At 43.6% G+C, this 18,356-nt stretch overlaps 4 protein-coding genes across 23 annotated transcripts in view; 2 read left to right on the forward strand and 2 right to left on the reverse strand.

Annotated features, from left to right (window-relative positions):
* The window catches only part of LOC117146088 (collagen alpha chain CG42342), a 68,383-nt gene extending 56,161 nt beyond the window's left edge, over window positions 1-12,222 (reverse strand). For 19 of the 20 annotated variants that reach the window (XM_033312053.1, XM_033312052.1, XM_033312057.1 and 16 more), the window contains exons 1-2: window positions 11,857-12,222; window positions 665-1,876 (exon numbers count right to left, since the gene is read on the reverse strand). In XM_033312053.1, the coding sequence (XP_033167944.1) occupies window positions 665-1,391 (727 nt within the window). In that variant the 5' untranslated portion in view covers window positions 1,392-1,876; window positions 11,857-12,222. The remainder of the gene's footprint in view (window positions 1-664; window positions 1,877-11,856) is intronic. The other variant, XM_033312041.1, reaches the window with a different exon arrangement.
* LOC117146091 lies at window positions 9,081-10,192 on the reverse strand. Its single transcript, XM_033312061.1, has 2 exons — window positions 9,442-10,192; window positions 9,081-9,362 (listed from the first exon to the last, which is right to left on the reverse strand). Exons 1-2 carry the CDS (start codon window positions 9,673-9,675, stop codon window positions 9,273-9,275), a joined length of 324 nt encoding a protein of 107 aa, XP_033167952.1. The 5' UTR covers window positions 9,676-10,192; the 3' UTR covers window positions 9,081-9,272.
* Window positions 12,223-14,023: 1,801 nt separating the features above from the next.
* On the forward strand, window positions 14,024-15,923 carry LOC117143515 (caspase-3). The gene is made up of 3 exons (XM_033308238.1): window positions 14,024-14,372; window positions 14,911-15,243; window positions 15,523-15,923. The coding sequence occupies exons 1-3, from the start codon at window positions 14,042-14,044 to the stop codon at window positions 15,783-15,785; spliced, it is 927 nt and encodes a 308-aa protein (XP_033164129.1). The 5' UTR covers window positions 14,024-14,041; the 3' UTR covers window positions 15,786-15,923.
* Window positions 15,924-16,020: 97 nt separating this feature from the next.
* Window positions 16,021-17,160, forward strand: LOC117143516 (putative gustatory receptor 89a). The gene is made up of 2 exons (XM_033308239.1): window positions 16,021-16,929; window positions 16,984-17,160. The coding sequence occupies exons 1-2, from the start codon at window positions 16,021-16,023 to the stop codon at window positions 17,158-17,160; spliced, it is 1,086 nt and encodes a 361-aa protein (XP_033164130.1).
* The last annotated feature ends 1,196 nt before the right edge of the window (window positions 17,161-18,356 follow it).

Below are 18,356 nucleotides of genomic sequence, written 5' to 3' on the forward strand. Positions count from 1 at the left end.
GCTTATTTATGCATGTGAGTGTGCGTCTGTGTCTCTGGGAGTGGGTGTGTGTGTGTGCCGGGGAGTGCTCTGCTAATCCCCGAGTAATCAAAGTTTCGGTAATGTCACCAGAGACAGGCAAAACACGCAAAGGAAAAAAGCTGTGGAAAAAACGTAGATGAGAAAATTGGGAAAAACTGAAGTCCACCATCTCCACTCCCCAATTTTCCCTTTAAGGTTGTGTGTGTGGGGAAAACACTTTTCCAATTAATGAAATCTCTAAACTGCCATAAATTTGGCCCGGACGCAAATAATTAAATTTCGTGGACAACACGAACACGCACAATAGGCTCACACAGACTGGCCCAACGACTTGTTGACTTACAGCTGTATGGGTGTAGCTGTGACAGTGTGCGTGTGTGTGTCTGACATTTCTGACCAATTGCGCGCTGACCGCAAATGTAGGCGGTTCATGTTCATGGCCAACATTGTGGCTGCCATATTGACAAGACACGCCAATGTGAAGGGATGGGTCCTTTATTAAAGAGGTAGAAGCATTTAAAGAAATCACTAGTTGGTTAACCGAAATGTTGAACATAAGAACTAAGATTTACATAGCTAATTGTTAACACCTATCAGTTTTTTTATTCCTACAAATCAAGAATATATTATATTTTTAGCTCACCTGGCTGACACTGGCACTGCCCACCTCCAGATCCTCCCTCTCCGCTGGCCGCTGCTGCCGCCGCCTCTGCTGCCTGGCGTCGCTGCTGGCGTCTCGTGAGCTGCAGATGCGACACATCCCGTCGCAGGCGGTGTAGCTCCCGTCGCACGTGCAACTCGAGGTGCTGGCTGCCGTTGTTGCTGTTGCCACTGTCTCTGTCGCTGGGATGGCTGGCCAGGACCTGGGTCTGTTCGGCGGGCCAGTGGAGCAGCTGCTGCTGCTCCAGTCGCAGCTCCAGCTCCACGATGCGGGCGTCCAGCTGTTGGAGGCGCTGCATCCGTTGCTCCAGCCGCGTCTGCCGCACATTGCCGTAGAGGGCGAAGCTGAAGGCGCACAGGCACAGCACGTAGCTGGCCACGTGCAGCAGGGATATGAACCGGACTGTGGGGCGAGGTCGCTCCTTGCTGCTGCTGCTGTTGCAGCTGTTGTTGCTGCTGTTGCTGTTGTTGTTGCTGTTGTTAATGGGATGCTGACAGGGGGGCGGGGCCAGGCGACTAGCTACTGCTGCTGCGGAGGCATCCGCTGCATTGTGGCCCAGTAGCAGGCTCTGCTGTGGGGCTTCCACGGATGCGGCCGCTGCTGCTGTTGCTGCGGGTGATTCTCCGTTGCCACCCGATGGCTCCGATTGCGAATTGTCCTGGGCCATTGTCCTTGGACTGCCGCTGGGCGGCGCTTTGTGTTTGCGCATACTGCTGCGTCTTAGTTGGAAGGCTCTCCACGAACGAAAAACTCGCGTATGTTGCTGTCACTTGAAGTGTCCTTGTGGCATCACAGAAAAAAAGCACAGCGATAGCACATATGCTGCACCGCAGTGGTTATCCTTTTTTTTTCTTGTTTATTTTCGTCTCTACTTGTTTTTTTACTCTTTTTATTTGGGCAAGGCCTTCGAGTGATTTTCTATTCTTCGACTGCGGTAGTTGGCCAGAACATTGCGCCCCGTTGCTGCTGCAGTTTTCTGGGGGCCATGGAACGGAAAAACAACGCTAAACTTTTGCTGCTCGTGCCACTCGAGCGGGAAGTCCTCTCAGCTAGTTGGGCTTTGTTTTTGTCCTGTCAATCGCTGCTGTGGCAGCTGGTCCTGCCAGTCGTCGACAAGTCCTGTTCCTCGGTTCGCACTTGTCCTTTCAGGGCTCTTCACATTGCAACTTATTTAGCTCTGCGTTCACTTTTCTACTGCAACGACATGGAATGAGAAGAAAAGTGAAAAATAAAGTTGGGCGAAACTTTTTTTAAGGGTACGATGCTACTCGTATATACATATACATTTTTTACCCCATGAATTATGTGCAAACTGGACCGTCAACGGTGTCGCCACATTTTCAATAATCAGCCGGGCTCGGCGACCGGATGATGTCCCGCCGCCGACTTGGCTTCACCGAAGTTCAACCAGGCGGACCCAACGCGCAGCCACGGCAACTGAGTTCAGTTCCAAGCACCTCGCAAGACTCGGGCAACCGAAACTTTTCGCACAAAACTTTTTTCTAGCTCAAGTAGCAGTAACAGCCACTGACAAAAAAAATACGACCAAAAAAAAAAACAGCGACGACGAGCATTAAAAAAGAAATACGCAAAGAACATGAAACAAATAAAAAAACATCCGAAGCAGCAGCGACAAGACGTGAAGGGGCATTTGACCCATGGACTTGTCGTGTCAAAAACATTTGTTGCCTTCAACTCTGCCCCACATGCCAGCGCCAGCAGAAGGGGATATTGGCGGGGAATGGGGGCGTTTGGCAATACAAAAGTCATAAAGTGGAAATTATTGCGATGGGGATTGCCGGAGGGGAAGACAACGAAACTGTAATGCTCTTTAGAGAAATGAAATGAGCTTGGGAACTTTTTAACAAGTTTTCCATATAAAACAACCAAAAAAAAAAAATGCAACCGCTTTAAAAGTATGCCAAAGTTGACCAATATGGTGGCCCAGGCAGAAGTTTTCAAAAAAAGTTGAAAACTATAACTCAAGAATAATTAAAAGGAATTCTTAATGATATATAAGTGATATAGCAGAGGTGGGATAATGAAGATCAGTATGTGCATTTTAAACTCCATTTCTATCAATCTTATTTTCTCAGAAAAATGCAAATGTGTCAACTATTTCTTTTCCCAACTCGCTGATTCATTAGGCGGCCTAAATTGCTGATTTAACATTTCCACACCCACACAGGCCAGTCTGTCGCACATACATACATATTTAATCATCTAATATTACGTATTTTCTGTGCGTTGGCATTGCGCAATCATGCGCTTAACAACCAAAACAATAATAAGAGGAGCCCCAATAAAACTCAAAAAACAATCGTGCCATTGAAAAGGCCCCGCACCATCATCACCAAAAAGGCAGGAGCCGCCGCAACCGCAAAAAGCGAAAATTGCGCCAAACCCGAAAAAAGCATAAAAGTCAAAAGGCCAATATCAAACAGAAGCAGCATCGGCATCGGCATCGGGTCGAAAACAACAATGGATATCCAAAGCCAAAGCCAACCACCTCCGCCCGCCGAAAACCCCCTTGATTTCGAGTCAATGGAATGTTTGGAACACCCTAATAAAACTAATTGAAAGTCTTGTGCGCTCCGGAGCCAATAATGGCAAATGAAGACGACGATGATGAGAATGAGAATCATCATCATGATGATGCTGATGATGACGCCGCTGGCCGGGAAACAACAATAACAACTGCAAGGCGATGGAGAAGCTTTTAATTTAACAAATATGAGCATATATGGTTGTTCATTGTTCGTTCAGTGGCTGAGCTGAGTTTTCGAGCTGACACTGCAATTGGCTGGCTAGTGAAATAACCCAGCCCAGCATCTCTGCCATATCGATTTCGATTTTACACACAATGTAGCTGGCAAAGGTTAATGCTATTCCGGCATTCCCCGTTCTGGTGGACAGCTAACTCAATTTAAAATAAATTGATTTCAAATTTCGAGGAGCTCCATGGAGCGCAGCTTTTGTCAATTACATGGGGAGTTTGAAGATTCGAATCGGTCAAGCAGCTCTAAAAAGTATGCTATGCATTTGTGCTCCCTGCCAAGCCAAATTGAATTACACTGGTGTGTGTGTGCGGCCACTTAGCACACACATACCACTGATAGGCGTGTGTGTGAGCGCGTGGGTGGGTGGGTGAGTGCGTCCAGCTGGCAATTGAAAAATTTGATTTGGAATTGAAATGCAAATCAAGACGGAATTGAAATGGTTTTAGCCGGACTCCTAAAACGTAGTGGAATCCTGGCCCAGAGGCGAATGCTTTCTAAGCCATCCAACAATGTTGAGTTAAGTGCCACACGTACGTGTGTTTGTGTGTGTGCCTGCCAGTGTGTTTGTGTGTGATTTGTGTCCGTATTGGTGGGCGGGTTACAGTCAATGGCTGTAAAAAGCTCAATTGCAATGCATTCAAAGGGATTATTGTCCTTATTTATATGGGCAAATTTATTCGTTACGCACAAATGCGCAAACCAAACCCAAATAACCCGAAGAAGAACATGGCCACGGGTCCGGTTCGGTCGTGGCAAATAAAAACATGAAATGAAATGACGATGGCAAACAGCACACAAAGCTGAGAGCAAAGAGGGCCAAATCAAAGTAAATAAACAATAAAAATAATCGGGCCGTTAGCAACACATGTGCATTTTTCATCATCATCATCAACATGACCATCAGCATAGCCCAACACCAACCCTAATGTACAACGTCATCATCGTGGTAGCCAACTTTCGAAGTTTTACACTTGGAAAAACTATATGAAATGAAATGAAAGTATGCAGAAGCGCTAAATAGAAACTCCTTACTAATAAACCTTACCCTTAACGTTTCCTATCTTTTCAAATTATTTTAGCATTCAAAACAAATAAACATTTTAGTTCTTATCTTATATTGGCATTCGATATAGCAATAGCAATATTTTCCATTTCTTGAGGTGTAAGTTGTTCCTGCCGCCGGCAATATCAAAGAACTTTCTTGATGCCACTACAGAAGTAAGCAACAGCAACAACAACAAGGCGACAAGAAGCCCAACAACAACAGGGCATCCCTGACAGCTTCGTCTGGATTTTTGGGCGAGGCAATAAATAGTTGTCGTGCCATAAGAAAAATGCAAGAAGTGTTTAAGTTCCCTCGTTTCCCTTTCCCAGTTTTTCTTCACTTTTTTTTTTTGCAGCCAGGACCCGTAACCCCCAACCCCTTTGGCTCAGCAGTGTGAAGCGTCATTTCCTCTGCCGTTCTTGCTCCCCCTTTTTTCCTGCTCCATCATTTAAATTGAAAAATATTGAGGAAGCTGAAGTAGGGAAGTTTCTTGAAGTTAACTGAAATAGGGCCAAGAAAGGACGACAATGTTGCAAGTAAGGTGGGTGGTGGGCGGTGGGTGCGGGGTGGTGATGGAATGAATTGGCAAACTTTCGATTTTGGAAGACAGCTACCATAGAAAGTGTTGAACCATTTCGATTTTGATTAAGGATCCGCTGGCAGGAACCCAAGAAAAGAGTTGCAGGCCAGCAGGCTGGCTGTTGGTGAGGAATTTGAATATTTTTAGCAGGGTATTTAAAAGGAATGAGTTGTGGTTAATGAACTTTTAACAATTAAAAACCTTTTTTCGAGAAACCGACTTATACTTGTTTAAGGAGAATAAGATTACCCTAAACAAAACCATTTAATTCTATGTATTTTCTGGGAATGCCATCCCGGAAAAGTTTGGAGCTGCTTAGAGCCTCATAAAACAAGCATACTTTATAACATTTTACATCCTGCCTACATTCCACGTGTATAGTCCTCATGGTTCCACCATTCATTCAACTGGTCTTTTAAGATATTCCTGCACTTTTTTATGTCAGCTCTCTAGTTTAGGATTAAACGATGCGAGTCACCAGATACACTGGGTATCTTGGTGTTAGCTTTAATGTCCGTAACAAAATACTCATGTGTGCGTCGTTTGCTATTTCCCTATAATTTTTACAGCTTGTTCTCATGTAGATGCGGTTGCTGCTACTCCAAACAGTTTGGGGATTTTCTTTTTATGTGCCTGCTTTTACAACAGGCAGCTTTTACACACAAACTATTAGTGCAATTCATTGGCAAGCCTTGTTGTTGCTTTTGTTTATTTTACTGTTTGCGTTGTTGCCTCGTTGGGGGCGTTCTTTGCAACACTGCTGGGCGTGGCCAGCTCGAAAAGCGTGTGTGTGTGTGTGTGTCCGTCCACATTTGGTAAAGATTTCGAGCTGAAGTCGCCCTTGGGAGAAATTACTTAATTTTGGAATTTCAATTTAGCACTTAGACAGGAAACATGGCACCAAGGAATGGACCCAGACGGAAGATGAATACAATGGGGTGGGTGGGTTGAACTGAGAGTGTAGTGGTGCGGTTTAGTAAGTGTGTGTGTGTCTGCTTGTAAAAACCCAGCATACACATGCTGTGACTTAAAAATTTCCGGAATTTTGGCACGCAATGTTTGCTTTTGTTTACTTGGCTACCCGACTTCCGTCACTCCTTTTTTCAACTGCCCGCACTTCAGGATTTTTTCTAACCTCATCTCTTCCATTGCACAGGTATTCCCTTTTTATGGCCACCATTCACTTTATTTGATTTCATTTGAGGCAGCTAGGTGCTTAACAACCTTAACAGGAATCGTAATTAACTCTTGGCCAACACAGTCCTGCAAATGGTTTGTTTAACCAACTCTAATAAATGTCCTTTTGCGTACTGAAAAAATTCAGTAGCCATGAAAGTGAAATATAACATTTGCAGCCATATTTTTGTCATTTAAGTTAAATTAAATAGGTACAACTCTAGTAAATAAATAAGTTTGTTATTCGACTCATATTTTTGTTATATTTGAATTCATTCAATATAGTAACATTTTATACATTTTTTTTTTTGGTGTATCTCTTTATATTTGCAGCGTGCACACACACAACAAAGTCACACTTATTCAGTGAGGCAAAAGTCGCCTACTGCCAACCGGTGAACCCTCCCATTTCCCATTTTCCATTTCCACTTCGTTGTTAACCCTTTCTAGTACTCCTTTCAGGAACTCCTTTGACTCACTGTGCGGTGAGTGAGCGAGTTTGTTAAACAGTGTAAAGTTACACGCAACTAAGCACTTAACTGCATAAAAGCTCGAGCACAGAAGGCGAGTGCAAGGTGGGTTATCATAAAAGGTGGGGTGGTGGACCATGGGGTCTGGTGGGCAAAAGGAGGAGATGGAAAAACCACAGGCGGGGCAACCTTCAACTTGCAACGCTTGACTTTGCGTGCGTTTTTATGAATGAGTTGGCGCCGAGAGAAGCAACAAATGTAAATCCGCGACCCCGTTGAAAGGTCGTCCAACGGACTGGCCGAGCCCGCAGGGCCACCACCGCCTCCACCCGCTCGTCTGAGGCGCAAATTGAAGCACAAACCGGGACGAGGAGAACATAAAACGTTGTCCAGACGGGTTGCTAAAGAGCTGTGGCTATGTAAACAGACACAGCTGGACATTCGCCAGGGGACCAGGCGTTCTTGGTCTCCGACTCCGACTCCTCCACAGTCTGGCCAAATGCCCAGTCCTTCTCTTTGAGTCCGCTCCTCTGGTTTTGCCCATTTCATTCTCTGTGTGGCATTGTCATGTTGCGGCTAAGGCGGGTTAAAGGCTCTGAGCTGTTGGCCATCAATTGCGCTCTGATCTGGCTCTGAAGGCACAGGAAAGCGCTTAACTTCTGCACTGAAGGCGCACGAGTTGCCAATGAGAATGCAACCTGAGCTGGAAAAAGGCCCCACATCGTGGGAAATGGCAAAGAGACAGAGAGTACATGGAGGTGAATGAGATGTGATAAGTTAGATGGATGGTCGATAAATCTAGCTGGCTTCTGGTGCACACTAAAATAGATTCAAAGGGGCTATGAATTCTAGCATTCTGTTTAGATCGGAAGCAGTTATTTTTCTGGCAATTACCTCATATTCTCAAACAAATTTCTCAAGAAATGATTTACTTAAAAACCAGGCAGAGATAATCTGCCCATAAGTCCCAAGACTTAAAGTATCGATAATCCAGGAATTAAGCTGACCATTTTGATCCGACAGATTAAATGAGGGAAAGAAAGGACACATTCAGTGTTATATGACTGGCGCATGATTACACCCCGAATAGAACTCTGAAAATGTTTTCCACCATTACATATAAAATAATAGATCTTAGTTTCTTTTTCAATCATTAACAAGAACTAAATACTTTAGGAACTAACATCACAACAATGTCGCAAGATTGTAATGGGAACCGAATGAACTGGATGGTCCATAAAATGTTGTCTCATTTCTCACCCAGCCTCGTATCGTATGTATGTGCCACCAGTTCGTTGCGGCCAAAAGTGCAAGGTAACCGCAAAGGGAAAGAGTTTCCAACGGAGTTTCCGCCATCGCCCGCCTGCATCCGTCTGCGTCCCTCGCCAATTTAAATTTTCACATAAGCTTTTGCACAGACTTTTCGGCTTGGCATTTAAGTAATTTGTTGCCTGCAACCTGTGGGCTTCCACCAGCCACCCATTGGATCCCTTTTCCTTCTTTCGTCTCTCACATCCACATCCTCATCCACGTCCACGTCCAAATCCGTCTCCTCTTTCCGTCTGCATACGGCTGCTGTCGCCGTCATTGGTTGGTAATTTTTCACTGGCTGACAAGATGTCGCCTTTCCGTCGACGTGGTCGCTGCCGTTGCATAATTGCTTTGTGGTTAAAGGATTATTTACTTTTTTCCAGCAACGCCCATTACCATGAGTCGGCGGTCTTCGTCCTGCTCCTGCTCCCGGATGCCTGCTGACTCACTTAAGACACAGTTTGTCCTCGTCACTAAGCCGACGGCTTGTGCTGATTTGGGCTTAAATGCATTCGGCTCATTTAATTTGCAATGCACCGCAGAAACCCGCAGAGCCCGCTTATTCGTATACCCTCCCATGCCAGCAAAAGGTATCTTTACTTTGCAAATGAGTTTTTATGGTCTTTCTCTATACGTTTTAAAGCAGGAATATTAGAATAATGGCTAAATTAGTTATCTTCTTTCAATGAGGTTGTGCTCATTTCAAAACCCGATTTTCCGGGTATTATTTCGTATTTGGATAGATTAAATGTTTGACTACTTGCATGTACCATAATTTAAACATATCATCTTCTGAAGACGATCTTTATCGTTACCCTGAACTACTTTTCAAACTGGTATGAATAAATATGCTGCCGAATAGAAGCAAAAATTATGAATAACTAAATAAACAAAACATGCATTAAATATTGCATCTATCTATAGATCTCTAAATGAAATGGTAAGGGTGTTTTAACCAATCTAAATAAGCTACTTTCTATAGATTTTCATGCAAATTGTTTATACATTTTGAACAGTATAATTAAAAGAACCTTTTTACACAATAAACTATCTAGTTTTAAATTTTGAACAACAAACATATACATTTTTAAGGGCATTTCAACTTCAGTTATTTGAATCTAACGAACTTTGTCATGTTTCCTTTTTGGTTGGTCTGCCTGTCTCCCTTTTTTAGCGCTGATGTCTCACAAATTATATAATTAAGTTAAAGTGAGCGGCGGCGGGCAATTTACGAACAGCTCCATCGGCTCCCAGCCGGCAGCTCCAACTCGCCACTCGATGCCTGGATGGGATGGGGGATGGGGCATGGGGCATCCGACTGGGTAATGGGTAATGGGTAATGGTTAGAGGGTACTGGATAGTGGATACTGGGTGTACGCTAATTTCTTAATTCTCACCTTCCGCTCGCAGGGCGGACGTGGACTATTCCCGTGTGAAGGCAGTGGCAGCCCCAAAAATAGCATTTCCGTATTGCCATGTCTATCATGACTTTTATTGTTGAATGAACCCTCCGGACTGGCGGCTGGCACGCCAGCAATAGTCCGAGTGCCCATCCGATTCCCGGTCGGTCCAGGTCCAGAGCCATGCCCACCAGTCCCTTCACCCGCCCTCTTTTTCGCCGAATCCCCCATTTCGGCTGATTGCTGTTCATTCGCGCGTTAAATGTGGACGGTTCGAAGCGGAGTGGATGCTGCTGATGCTTTTGAAAGTGAATCCCCCATCCCCATCCCGCTGCCATTCCAGTCCAGTCCAACCCCTTTTCGCCCCCGAACTCAACTACTGATGTATTTTCCTGGACTATTCTTTGACTCTACTATATATCTCTCGCCCCGGCTCACTGGGCGTTTAGTGTTCAATTTAGCGTCATAATTTCGTTTATTGCATGGCCTGCTGCTCCCCAGTTCCAAAATCTTCGGCTCTGCTGTCAAGTGTTTTTGTTGAGTTCATCAAAATTGTCGCTGGCCAACGATGACATCCACTTAACGCAATTTTCAGCGCTGAAAAGAGGCGAGAGCATCACTGCCACTGGCAGCTCCACTCGAGAGTCATTCATTCATTCGTTCAAGCCGCTCCTAAGCATCCATTCATGCCGTCATTCAGCCATTCGCTCACTCGCTCATTTCACACCATTTACAGTTACAATTAATGTTTGTGTTTGCCTGTCTCCCGCATTTTTTGCCACCCACCCTCACCCAACCGAAGACGAAAAGTAAGAACATCAAAGGGCTCGCCGAAAACGAGGATAAGTCACCCATCAAATGCCACCCAATCTTATCTTAAAGCTGCAAAAGCTTGCATATTTAATAATTGCTCAGCTGAAGTTCATAAAACCGGGTAAGAGCACCCCCCAGGGATTTTGGCCAAAAGGTACCCCAGGGGAATGAATGCCCCTGAATGGAAAAGGGTCGAGGGATAGCAACCAAAAGCGCAACCTTAGCCCGCTCATAAATGAATGTTTCTGCTACAGAATTTACACCTCCACCTTGGAGGATGGGGCAGCTGGAGCATCGTGCGGCATGACTGGCGTGCCTCTGGCCCACCTGCGGCATCCCCATAAAGTATCTTGAATATTTTAGATGTGCTAGCAATTTAAGGGCCTGCGTCGCATTCAGCTGCGGGTTCATTAGATGTCCACTGCAACTTCATTTGCAGGGGCGCAAAAAAAGCAGACACAAATCTTGACCGCCTTTTACCCTGCCAGCTGGTTGGTTGCCAACTTAATGTGGATATATCTTGGATATCAGGGTATATAAATGGGCAAAGGTAAATCGGGAAATAAAAATACCCCTCAAAGATGTTTAGGCACATTATAGAACACGTTTATATCACACATAAATCCAATTAGTGAGTGTATCTTGCTTAAGTCTTAACTTATCGAGTTTCAGGTTAGCAACTCGCACAACTCCTTATAAAAGCAACTATATGGTTCTTGACCTCAAATGCTCCTGAGATGTTTAATTAAACTGAAAATGTTAAGAATATTTGGAAATAATAAGATTTAAATATTAGCAAACTTTATATACTCCAATAACTTTTGAATGAAGTAAAGTCTTTCCTTAATTTGTTGGTTGTCCTAATTAAATTAAGATAATATTGTATAGAGATGTGTAGATATTCAAAATAAAGTTTGATACACCCATGACGGGTATTTTATGTTTTTAGGACCAAGAGATCAACAAACAGGTGCACTTAAAAAACTTAATTGAATATTATGGCACCCGAAATGCCCAAATGTTTTTGACGCAAAGCCTAATGAAATCCAAGTACCCGGTATCCCAATAACCATAGCACCCAACTTTTGGCATCCCAACTTGTTGTTATGGTTTTTTATGCTGCTGTTATTTTTTTTTTTTTTTTTGGCTGCAGAGGCTTAGCCTGTGACGACGTCAGAATTTCAATGTTTTTTTTTAGTTCTGTTTTGTTTCTGCCAAGCCTGTTAATCTATTTTTTATGCGCTTTGCGAGGGCATTCGCCTAAAAGCTAGCCGAGTATTTTTTTCTCGTGTTTTTGTTCCTTTCGGCGGCCTGTTGGTTTTCTGCTTTTGATTTGATTTCGTTTTCGTTTCGCATTGTGGCTATGTTTTCCCTCTCTGAATGTACACATGTATGTGTGTGTGAGGTTTGCTTTTGTAAGCAGCCCCGAAAAAAAAGGTTTTTGTTTTCTTTTGTCCTCCGGACCAGCCACCCTAATTTGTTGTTGTTTTTTGTTTGTCAACCTTTTTGCATACAAAGCGCACGCACACGTCTTAAATGCGATTTAATGCACCCCGCTTATTATAATCAAACAGTTTGTTTCGTTCACCTCCTACGTACCATACTCTTTTTCCACTTTTTGCGCTCCGCTAACTCTTTATGTTTGCCTCTTCCACGCTTGCTGTTTCGTGCCGCTTCCTTTTCACTGCACCTTCTTTTACTGATTTGGGGCACTTAACATAATTTAATTTCGGCAACTATAAATTACAACTCCTTGCACTTGGCACACATTCAACACACTGAAGTTGTTTTTGTTGCTCAAAACATTCTGCTTCTTCTTTTCTCTACTTTCCTCTATCGCCCGCTTATCCTTATGTAAAGGACAACGGAAAGGTGCGGGGTAAAAACACACGCCCGGAGGATAGGAGCCCGCGACCCTCACAAATGCGAATTTTCACGAATTCCCGAATTTTTACTCCGACACGCAAACACGTCCGCACTGGGCAACATATACAACGCTTTTGGCGTCGCTGTTTTGGTTTTGAATTTGGTTTCGGCTCGAGCGGGCTCATGCTCGAAGCGAGCCAGTTCGAGTTCGAATCGAACTTAAGAGAGCAAACTAAAAGAGTGGGTGAAGAGTTTGAAGAACAGTTTCTATACGTTATATGTCCAATTGGAAATTCATTTGTACCAATTGATTAAACCAATTAGAAATATAAATTTGTAACTTCTAGAAAAAACTACTAAATTTGTTACAAATAATTATTGTTGTAAGTTAAAAAAAAGACGGCGGACGGAGAAAGCAGCAACAAAAACGCGATCAACCGGTGGGAGTAAGCATACTGCACTTACAGAAATGAGCTCAGAATTACGTAGTTATAGTGTTTAAATTACTTAATTACTACAAGTACAAGCAGAAGCACTAATTGCGAGCTTTGTAAATAAACTGCTAGATTTCAATATTCTCTGCACTGCATATGCAGTTTACAAATTATGTTATTGTTTATGTACTAATACAAGTAATTTCTGTAAATTAAACTGTTTTAATGTAGTCCTTTTCTGTTAATAAAAAAGTTATTGAAAACCTTTAGGTGTCAAATTTCACTGTACATATTTACTGCTTTAAGAAGATAAGCAACGGGAATACATAAATTTCAGGTGAAACTTTGCATTGTTATTCCATAAAAGTGCGTCTGATAAATCATTTCATTTTGAGCATTCAGCAGCAAGTGCATTTTCGGAATCCCGCCCCAATAAATCTCTCCTTTCTCTTCACCTTTTCGAGCTGCAAGATAAGAGCAGATTTCAGGTCACTGGAGGGGCAACAGCTGCTTTCGGTGGAAGTAGTGGCCAAGGCCCCTCGAGAATCAAAGGCGATTGTTCTGGTTCTGAAAAGCCGGCTAAACAACTTTCCTGCTCCCCCACCCACTGTTTTTTGTTTTCTGATTTGGCTCTTCAGCTGACAGAAATATTGATGTCGCTAATTGTAATTACATATCAATTATAATTGGCATCCAATCAGGGGTCGTAGGAGCAACTTTATTAATTAGCCGCAATTGTTGTTATGCGCCACAAGTTTCCAGCTCTCTCTTATGTTTCTCTCTTAAGCGCTGAGGTACATGTTTTGGCTGCACCGCAACAAAAGATTTCTTTATATGGTTTCAATTTTAAGTAAAATAGTAAATAACTTAACTTTGACTTATTGTTTTTATACCATATTAAACATAGCTGTTCAAATATTTCACAACAAATTACTAAATCGCATACAACTTTCTCTCAGTCTGCGGTACACTTCATAACGGTACTCCTTCGACCTTAGGACGCCATACTCATTTCCGGTTTCCGTTACTTTGTGTGCGTGAATATTTGAATTGCGTGGCAAAGTTTGCCGCCCATTGCCGCTTTTTTGCGCATCTGAATTTTATTGAAAACACATTAAGAAATTCCCAGTAGCAGCGACACTTTCGCCGGAAGTTGCCAATTTCCCTGACGAGCGCCCCCTTTTGTGGGCGTGACCCGTCGGGGAAATCAAATTGTCTGGTGCAATGGCAAAGGGAATTGTATTTCGCTACCAATAAACGTAACTTCCCCTCGAGCAGGCTAATCAACGTTGGGCAAGAGCCCGAAAAATACCGCGGCGAGCGAGAGAAGATTCCACCCCAGCAAGCTCAGGCTGATAAGACGGCTGCATTGATTAGATAAGATGTTAGGCAAACGGGAGCGAGAGCTTTTTTCCGTTTGATATGTGAAAACTTCTAATCGTGCTTAGTCACAGGTTGCTGCCAAAGCGCGCGGACGGTCAGAAATGGACGACACCGACTTCTCGCTCTTCGGGCAGAAGAACAAGCACAAGAAGGACAAGGCGGATGCCACCCAGATCGCCCAGACGCCCACCTCGGAGCTGGACCTCAAGAGGATCATAATCTCGCGCCCCACCAACGAGGATACATACGAGAATTGCGCGCGGGCGGGCATTGCGCTGATCCTGAACCACAAGGATGTCAAGGGACAGAAGCAGCGCGTGGGCACCGAACGGGATCGCGATGACATGGAGGCGACGCTGCAGGGATTCGGATTCGATGTACGCACCTTCGACGATCTGACCTTCTCCGAGATCAACGACACGCTCAAAGAGGGTGAGTTTTCCACGAGCTCTACTGTTGCAACAAATTGCTAAAAATATATATACCTCAAGTTTTTATCTACCAACGGAATCAAGTTTATTTTTGTATTCCACTGTTAAGTACGAGGTAATGTCTTTCTTCACGAGTAGTTAAATATATTTACTCTCTTTCAAGTGTTAAACAAAACATAAAACATTTAATATGCAACTTAACAATCACTGTGATAGTCATCGAATTCTAGCTGCACTCAATCTTGTCCATCGAAACTGGTGACATATTTCAAACACATATGTATATCTTATCATTATCAAAACAAAGTCACTATTTTTACGACTGCAATAATTATGAGATAAAGACAGTAATCGGTTGGTCGGATCAATCCGAAGCCAGCAAAAAACTATATATACATATGTATATATTGAAAAGTTTATCGTGCATTGATTATTGTAAAATTTTCTTTTGAGAGAAAAAGAGTTTTTAGGCTATTTCAAGGTCTCGGATTTTAATATTATTAACTACTTAAAAATGATGTGAACCTACTTTATTTTAGTTGCTCGCGAGGATCACAGTCAAAACGACTGCTTTGTGTTGGCGGTGATGTCACACGGCACCGAAGGCAAGGTCTACGCGAAGGACATGGCATATCCTGTGGAGCGCCTGTGGAATCCCTTCCTCGGCGACAACTGCAAGACACTCAAGAACAAACCGAAACTCTTCTTCATCCAGGCCTGTCGCGGTGCCAACCTGGAAAAGGCCGTGGAGTTCTCCAGCTTCGCGGTGATGACCAGGGAACTGGTCCCGGAACCCGCTGCCGCCGTTCAACCCATCACCTATGCCATTCCCAGCACGGCGGACATGCTCGTCTTCTACTCCACCTTCGACAGTGAGTGTGGGCAAAAGTATTAATCATTTTCAGTTTCACAATTAAGTGAAACTTGTCCAGGCTTAAAAAAGCTTTGAGCGTCAATCAATTCGGGTTATTTCTGGGTTGAAAAGGATTGTGTTCCTTTCAATGAATTAGAATACTTGAGGCATACTTAAAACACTATTTCGGAAGATACTTAATCCAAAAGATAGATACAGTTTGTAAATTATCCTTATCTTGCTATTAAGTTTCAATTTCAAATATTTCCTGATTGTATCTTCTTCCTCCACCTTTCAGAATTCTTCTCATTCCGAAACGTTGACGATGGCTCCTGGTTCATCCAGAGCCTGTGCCGCGTCCTCGACCAGGCCGCCGCCAACGAAGCTGCCACGCCGGATGGCGTCGAGCTGCTCCGCCTGCTGACCGCAGTGAATCGGAAGGTGGCCTACGAGTACCAGTCGAATACGAAGAACGAGGCCCTCAACCAGATGAAGGAAATGCCCAACTTTATGTCGACGCTGACCAAAACGTTCCAGCTGCGTGTTAAGCCCAAGACCTGAGATCCGGTCACGGAATCAGCGACAATCCAATCGGGACTGTGAGTCAGTCCGCGGGTCAAGAACGAGGGACGCCACAACTCTTTCATTTAATCGTAATGTTTGCAATTTGTTAATAGAAATACATATCGATGGCACTTATCTAGAATTGGCTTAGTGCCTTTGGGACTGCGATAGCGAGCTGGCTGACAAGTAAATAGATAGGAGTCGCGCTGCCGGGAGGTCAGTTGCCCGGAAAATGTCACGATTTCCGCATGTCTGCGGTCTTTGCTTGCTGCTCAAATATTGGCAGATTTTGGCCTTGGCCCCGTTTCGGACTTCCGGGCCAATGGTCGCCAGGTGCCAGCGATGGGTGACCTTGATTGCGGTCTTCAGATGGCTACTACTCACATCAATGGCGCCCTTTGTTCTGTGGAAAAGTGCTGCCATGTATGAGGCAACTAATGTGCGGCACTCGATGGTCTTTAAGACAATCGCTTTGGCCACCATGACGGGTGATGTCTGCATTTCACTAGCTCTGTTGGGAAACCACCTTTGGAATCGCCGGGAGTTGGCCAATTTGGTAAATGACTTGGCCAGATTGCATCGTCGCAAAAGACTGAGCTGGTGGTCCACTTTGTTCCTCTGGCTGAAGTTGCTACTCTCCCTCTACGACCTGCTATGTAGTGTGCCATTCCTCAAAGGAGCAGGCGGTCGTCTGCCGTGGTCTCAGCTCGTGGCCTATGGAGTCCAACTCTACTTTCAGCACGTGGCCAGTGTCTATGGAAACGGAATATTCGGTGGAATACTTTTAATGCTAGAGTGCTACAACCAATTGGAGCGCGAGGAACCCAACCTGGCTAGACTCTTGCAAAAGGAAGGCAGCTGGCTGAGACTGACCCGCAGATTCGTGAAGGTCTTTCAGCTGGGCATCTTTCTGCTGGTCTTTGGCAGCTTCGTTAATATAATGGTCAATATATACGCATTTATGTCCTACTATGTATCGCTGCACGGAGTTCCCCTTACCATATCCAATAACTGCCTAGTCCTGGCAATCCAACTATATGCAGTCATTTTGGCTGCTCATCTTTGCCAGGTGAGGTCGGCTAAATTGAGAAAAAAATGCTCGCAACTGGAATATGTGCCCGAAGGATTGACACAGGAGCAGGTGGGTTAATCTAATCAAATTTAAGGGGACTAATTTTCGTTGCTATTTTTTCAGGCCATGGCTTCGACTCCATTTCCTTTGCTCACGCCCACTGGCAATGTCAAGTTTCGTATTTTGGGCATTTTCGTTCTGGACAACTCGTTTTGGCTTTTCTTGGTCTCGTATGCGATGAACTTCATAGTGGTTATCCTGCAGACTAGCTTTGAGCATATAAATCATGGTGAAATCTAAGAGGAAAGTGTATGACTAACTGACTAAAATGAATCTCAAATCTACTTATCCACAGTTCCTATTTTAATACGCTTATATGTTATAAATGCGCTTGTTGAATCAAAACAAATAATTTCAAAATCATGAAATCTGTTTTTTATTTATTTGAAGCATTTGAACCATTTGTATTTTAATATATTTTTTATAATATTCCTCAGTGTAAGTAACAGTGGCGCCAAAAAGCAAGTAAGGAACATGTGGTTGTTTTGGGAAGTAACTTTTTTTTTCTAGGTGGCGCTTTTGTAGTTCCAAAAATAGACAACGCAGTGAAGATGGAGCTTTCGACACAAATTTATGGGCGGGCAGTTTCAAATGTGTCTTTTGTCCATGTGGATTTCAATGAATACATTATATTATCTGTTGTGGTTTTAGCAATAGCATGAATAAAAGACAAAATAAATCAAAGCGTCACAATTTGTTTAAAGGTTGCGCTTGGACTACATTTTTGCGATTTTCATACATTTTTAACCTAATAAATTTAAGTAGAGCAGGTGGTCTTGACTAAGCATTCGGTGTAATCTTGATTTTATCAAACAAAGATTGATGGACATAAACTCCATTCAATACATTTTTGTCGCTTTTGCTTGCGCGATCAGACGCATTTGTGAATTTTGATACGATATTTGTGAAATGCTTTTGTCACTTGACTAGCCATTGCGTAAACTGGAAATGAAAGTCGGAGCCAGCAAATCCCAAAAACTAGTTGAAATAGATTTGCAGTCAAAAAACATGAAATCGTTTATCTCTGCCACCAAACTGCAGATTATGATGTCTATAATTGATCATTAATTGCCATTGGCTTAGGCCAAAAAAACAGAAAGTTACATAACGTGTGTAGTGTAAGGCAGCGGCTTAAAAAGAAAAGAAGGAATGTTAAATGCAAATGTACAATTTAATTTGTTATGTTTTGAAATCCCTTTAGCCCAACGATGCATGCCCAATTTGCTGCTTGCCTCACTTCGAATCGAATGACTGATGTGTAATCTGATATGGCGGCTGAGTTGAACGATTAGCATATCGACTTACCCACCGTTTGTCTTCCTGCTTTCACTCGCCGACTTCTCGAACAGCCCTCGCTGATTAGCATTGATTCTTCCAGCGAAGAGCTGTGGCTAACCACAAGCGGGCCCAGAAACCAGGAGCATTCGCACGCGCCA

Source organism: Drosophila mauritiana, chromosome 3R (genome assembly GCF_004382145.1).
Source record: "Drosophila mauritiana strain mau12 chromosome 3R, ASM438214v1, whole genome shotgun sequence".
Taxonomy (NCBI): Eukaryota; Metazoa; Arthropoda; class Insecta; order Diptera; family Drosophilidae; genus Drosophila; species Drosophila mauritiana.

What these genes read in the sequence shown, in the direction of transcription:
- LOC117146091 (XM_033312061.1), bottom strand. Translation starts at nt 9,675, where the DNA reads ATGGGGGATTCGGCGAAAAAGAGGGCGGGTGAAGGGACTGGTGGGCAT. An exon ending in GTCCGCCCTGCGAGCGGAAG is followed by an intron (nt 9,363 to 9,441) that starts GTGAGAATTAAG and finishes CCCATTACCCAG; the next exon opens with TCGGATGCCCCATGCCCCAT.
- LOC117143515 (XM_033308238.1), top strand. Translation starts at nt 14,042, where the DNA reads ATGGACGACACCGACTTCTCGCTCTTCGGGCAGAAGAACAAGCACAAG. An exon ending in CAACGACACGCTCAAAGAGG is followed by an intron (nt 14,373 to 14,910) that starts GTGAGTTTTCCA and finishes ACTTTATTTTAG; the next exon opens with TTGCTCGCGAGGATCACAGT. An exon ending in CTTCTACTCCACCTTCGACA is followed by an intron (nt 15,244 to 15,522) that starts GTGAGTGTGGGC and finishes TCCACCTTTCAG; the next exon opens with AATTCTTCTCATTCCGAAAC.
- LOC117143516 (XM_033308239.1), top strand. Translation starts at nt 16,021, where the DNA reads ATGTCACGATTTCCGCATGTCTGCGGTCTTTGCTTGCTGCTCAAATAT. An exon ending in AAGGATTGACACAGGAGCAG is followed by an intron (nt 16,930 to 16,983) that starts GTGGGTTAATCT and finishes CTATTTTTTCAG; the next exon opens with GCCATGGCTTCGACTCCATT.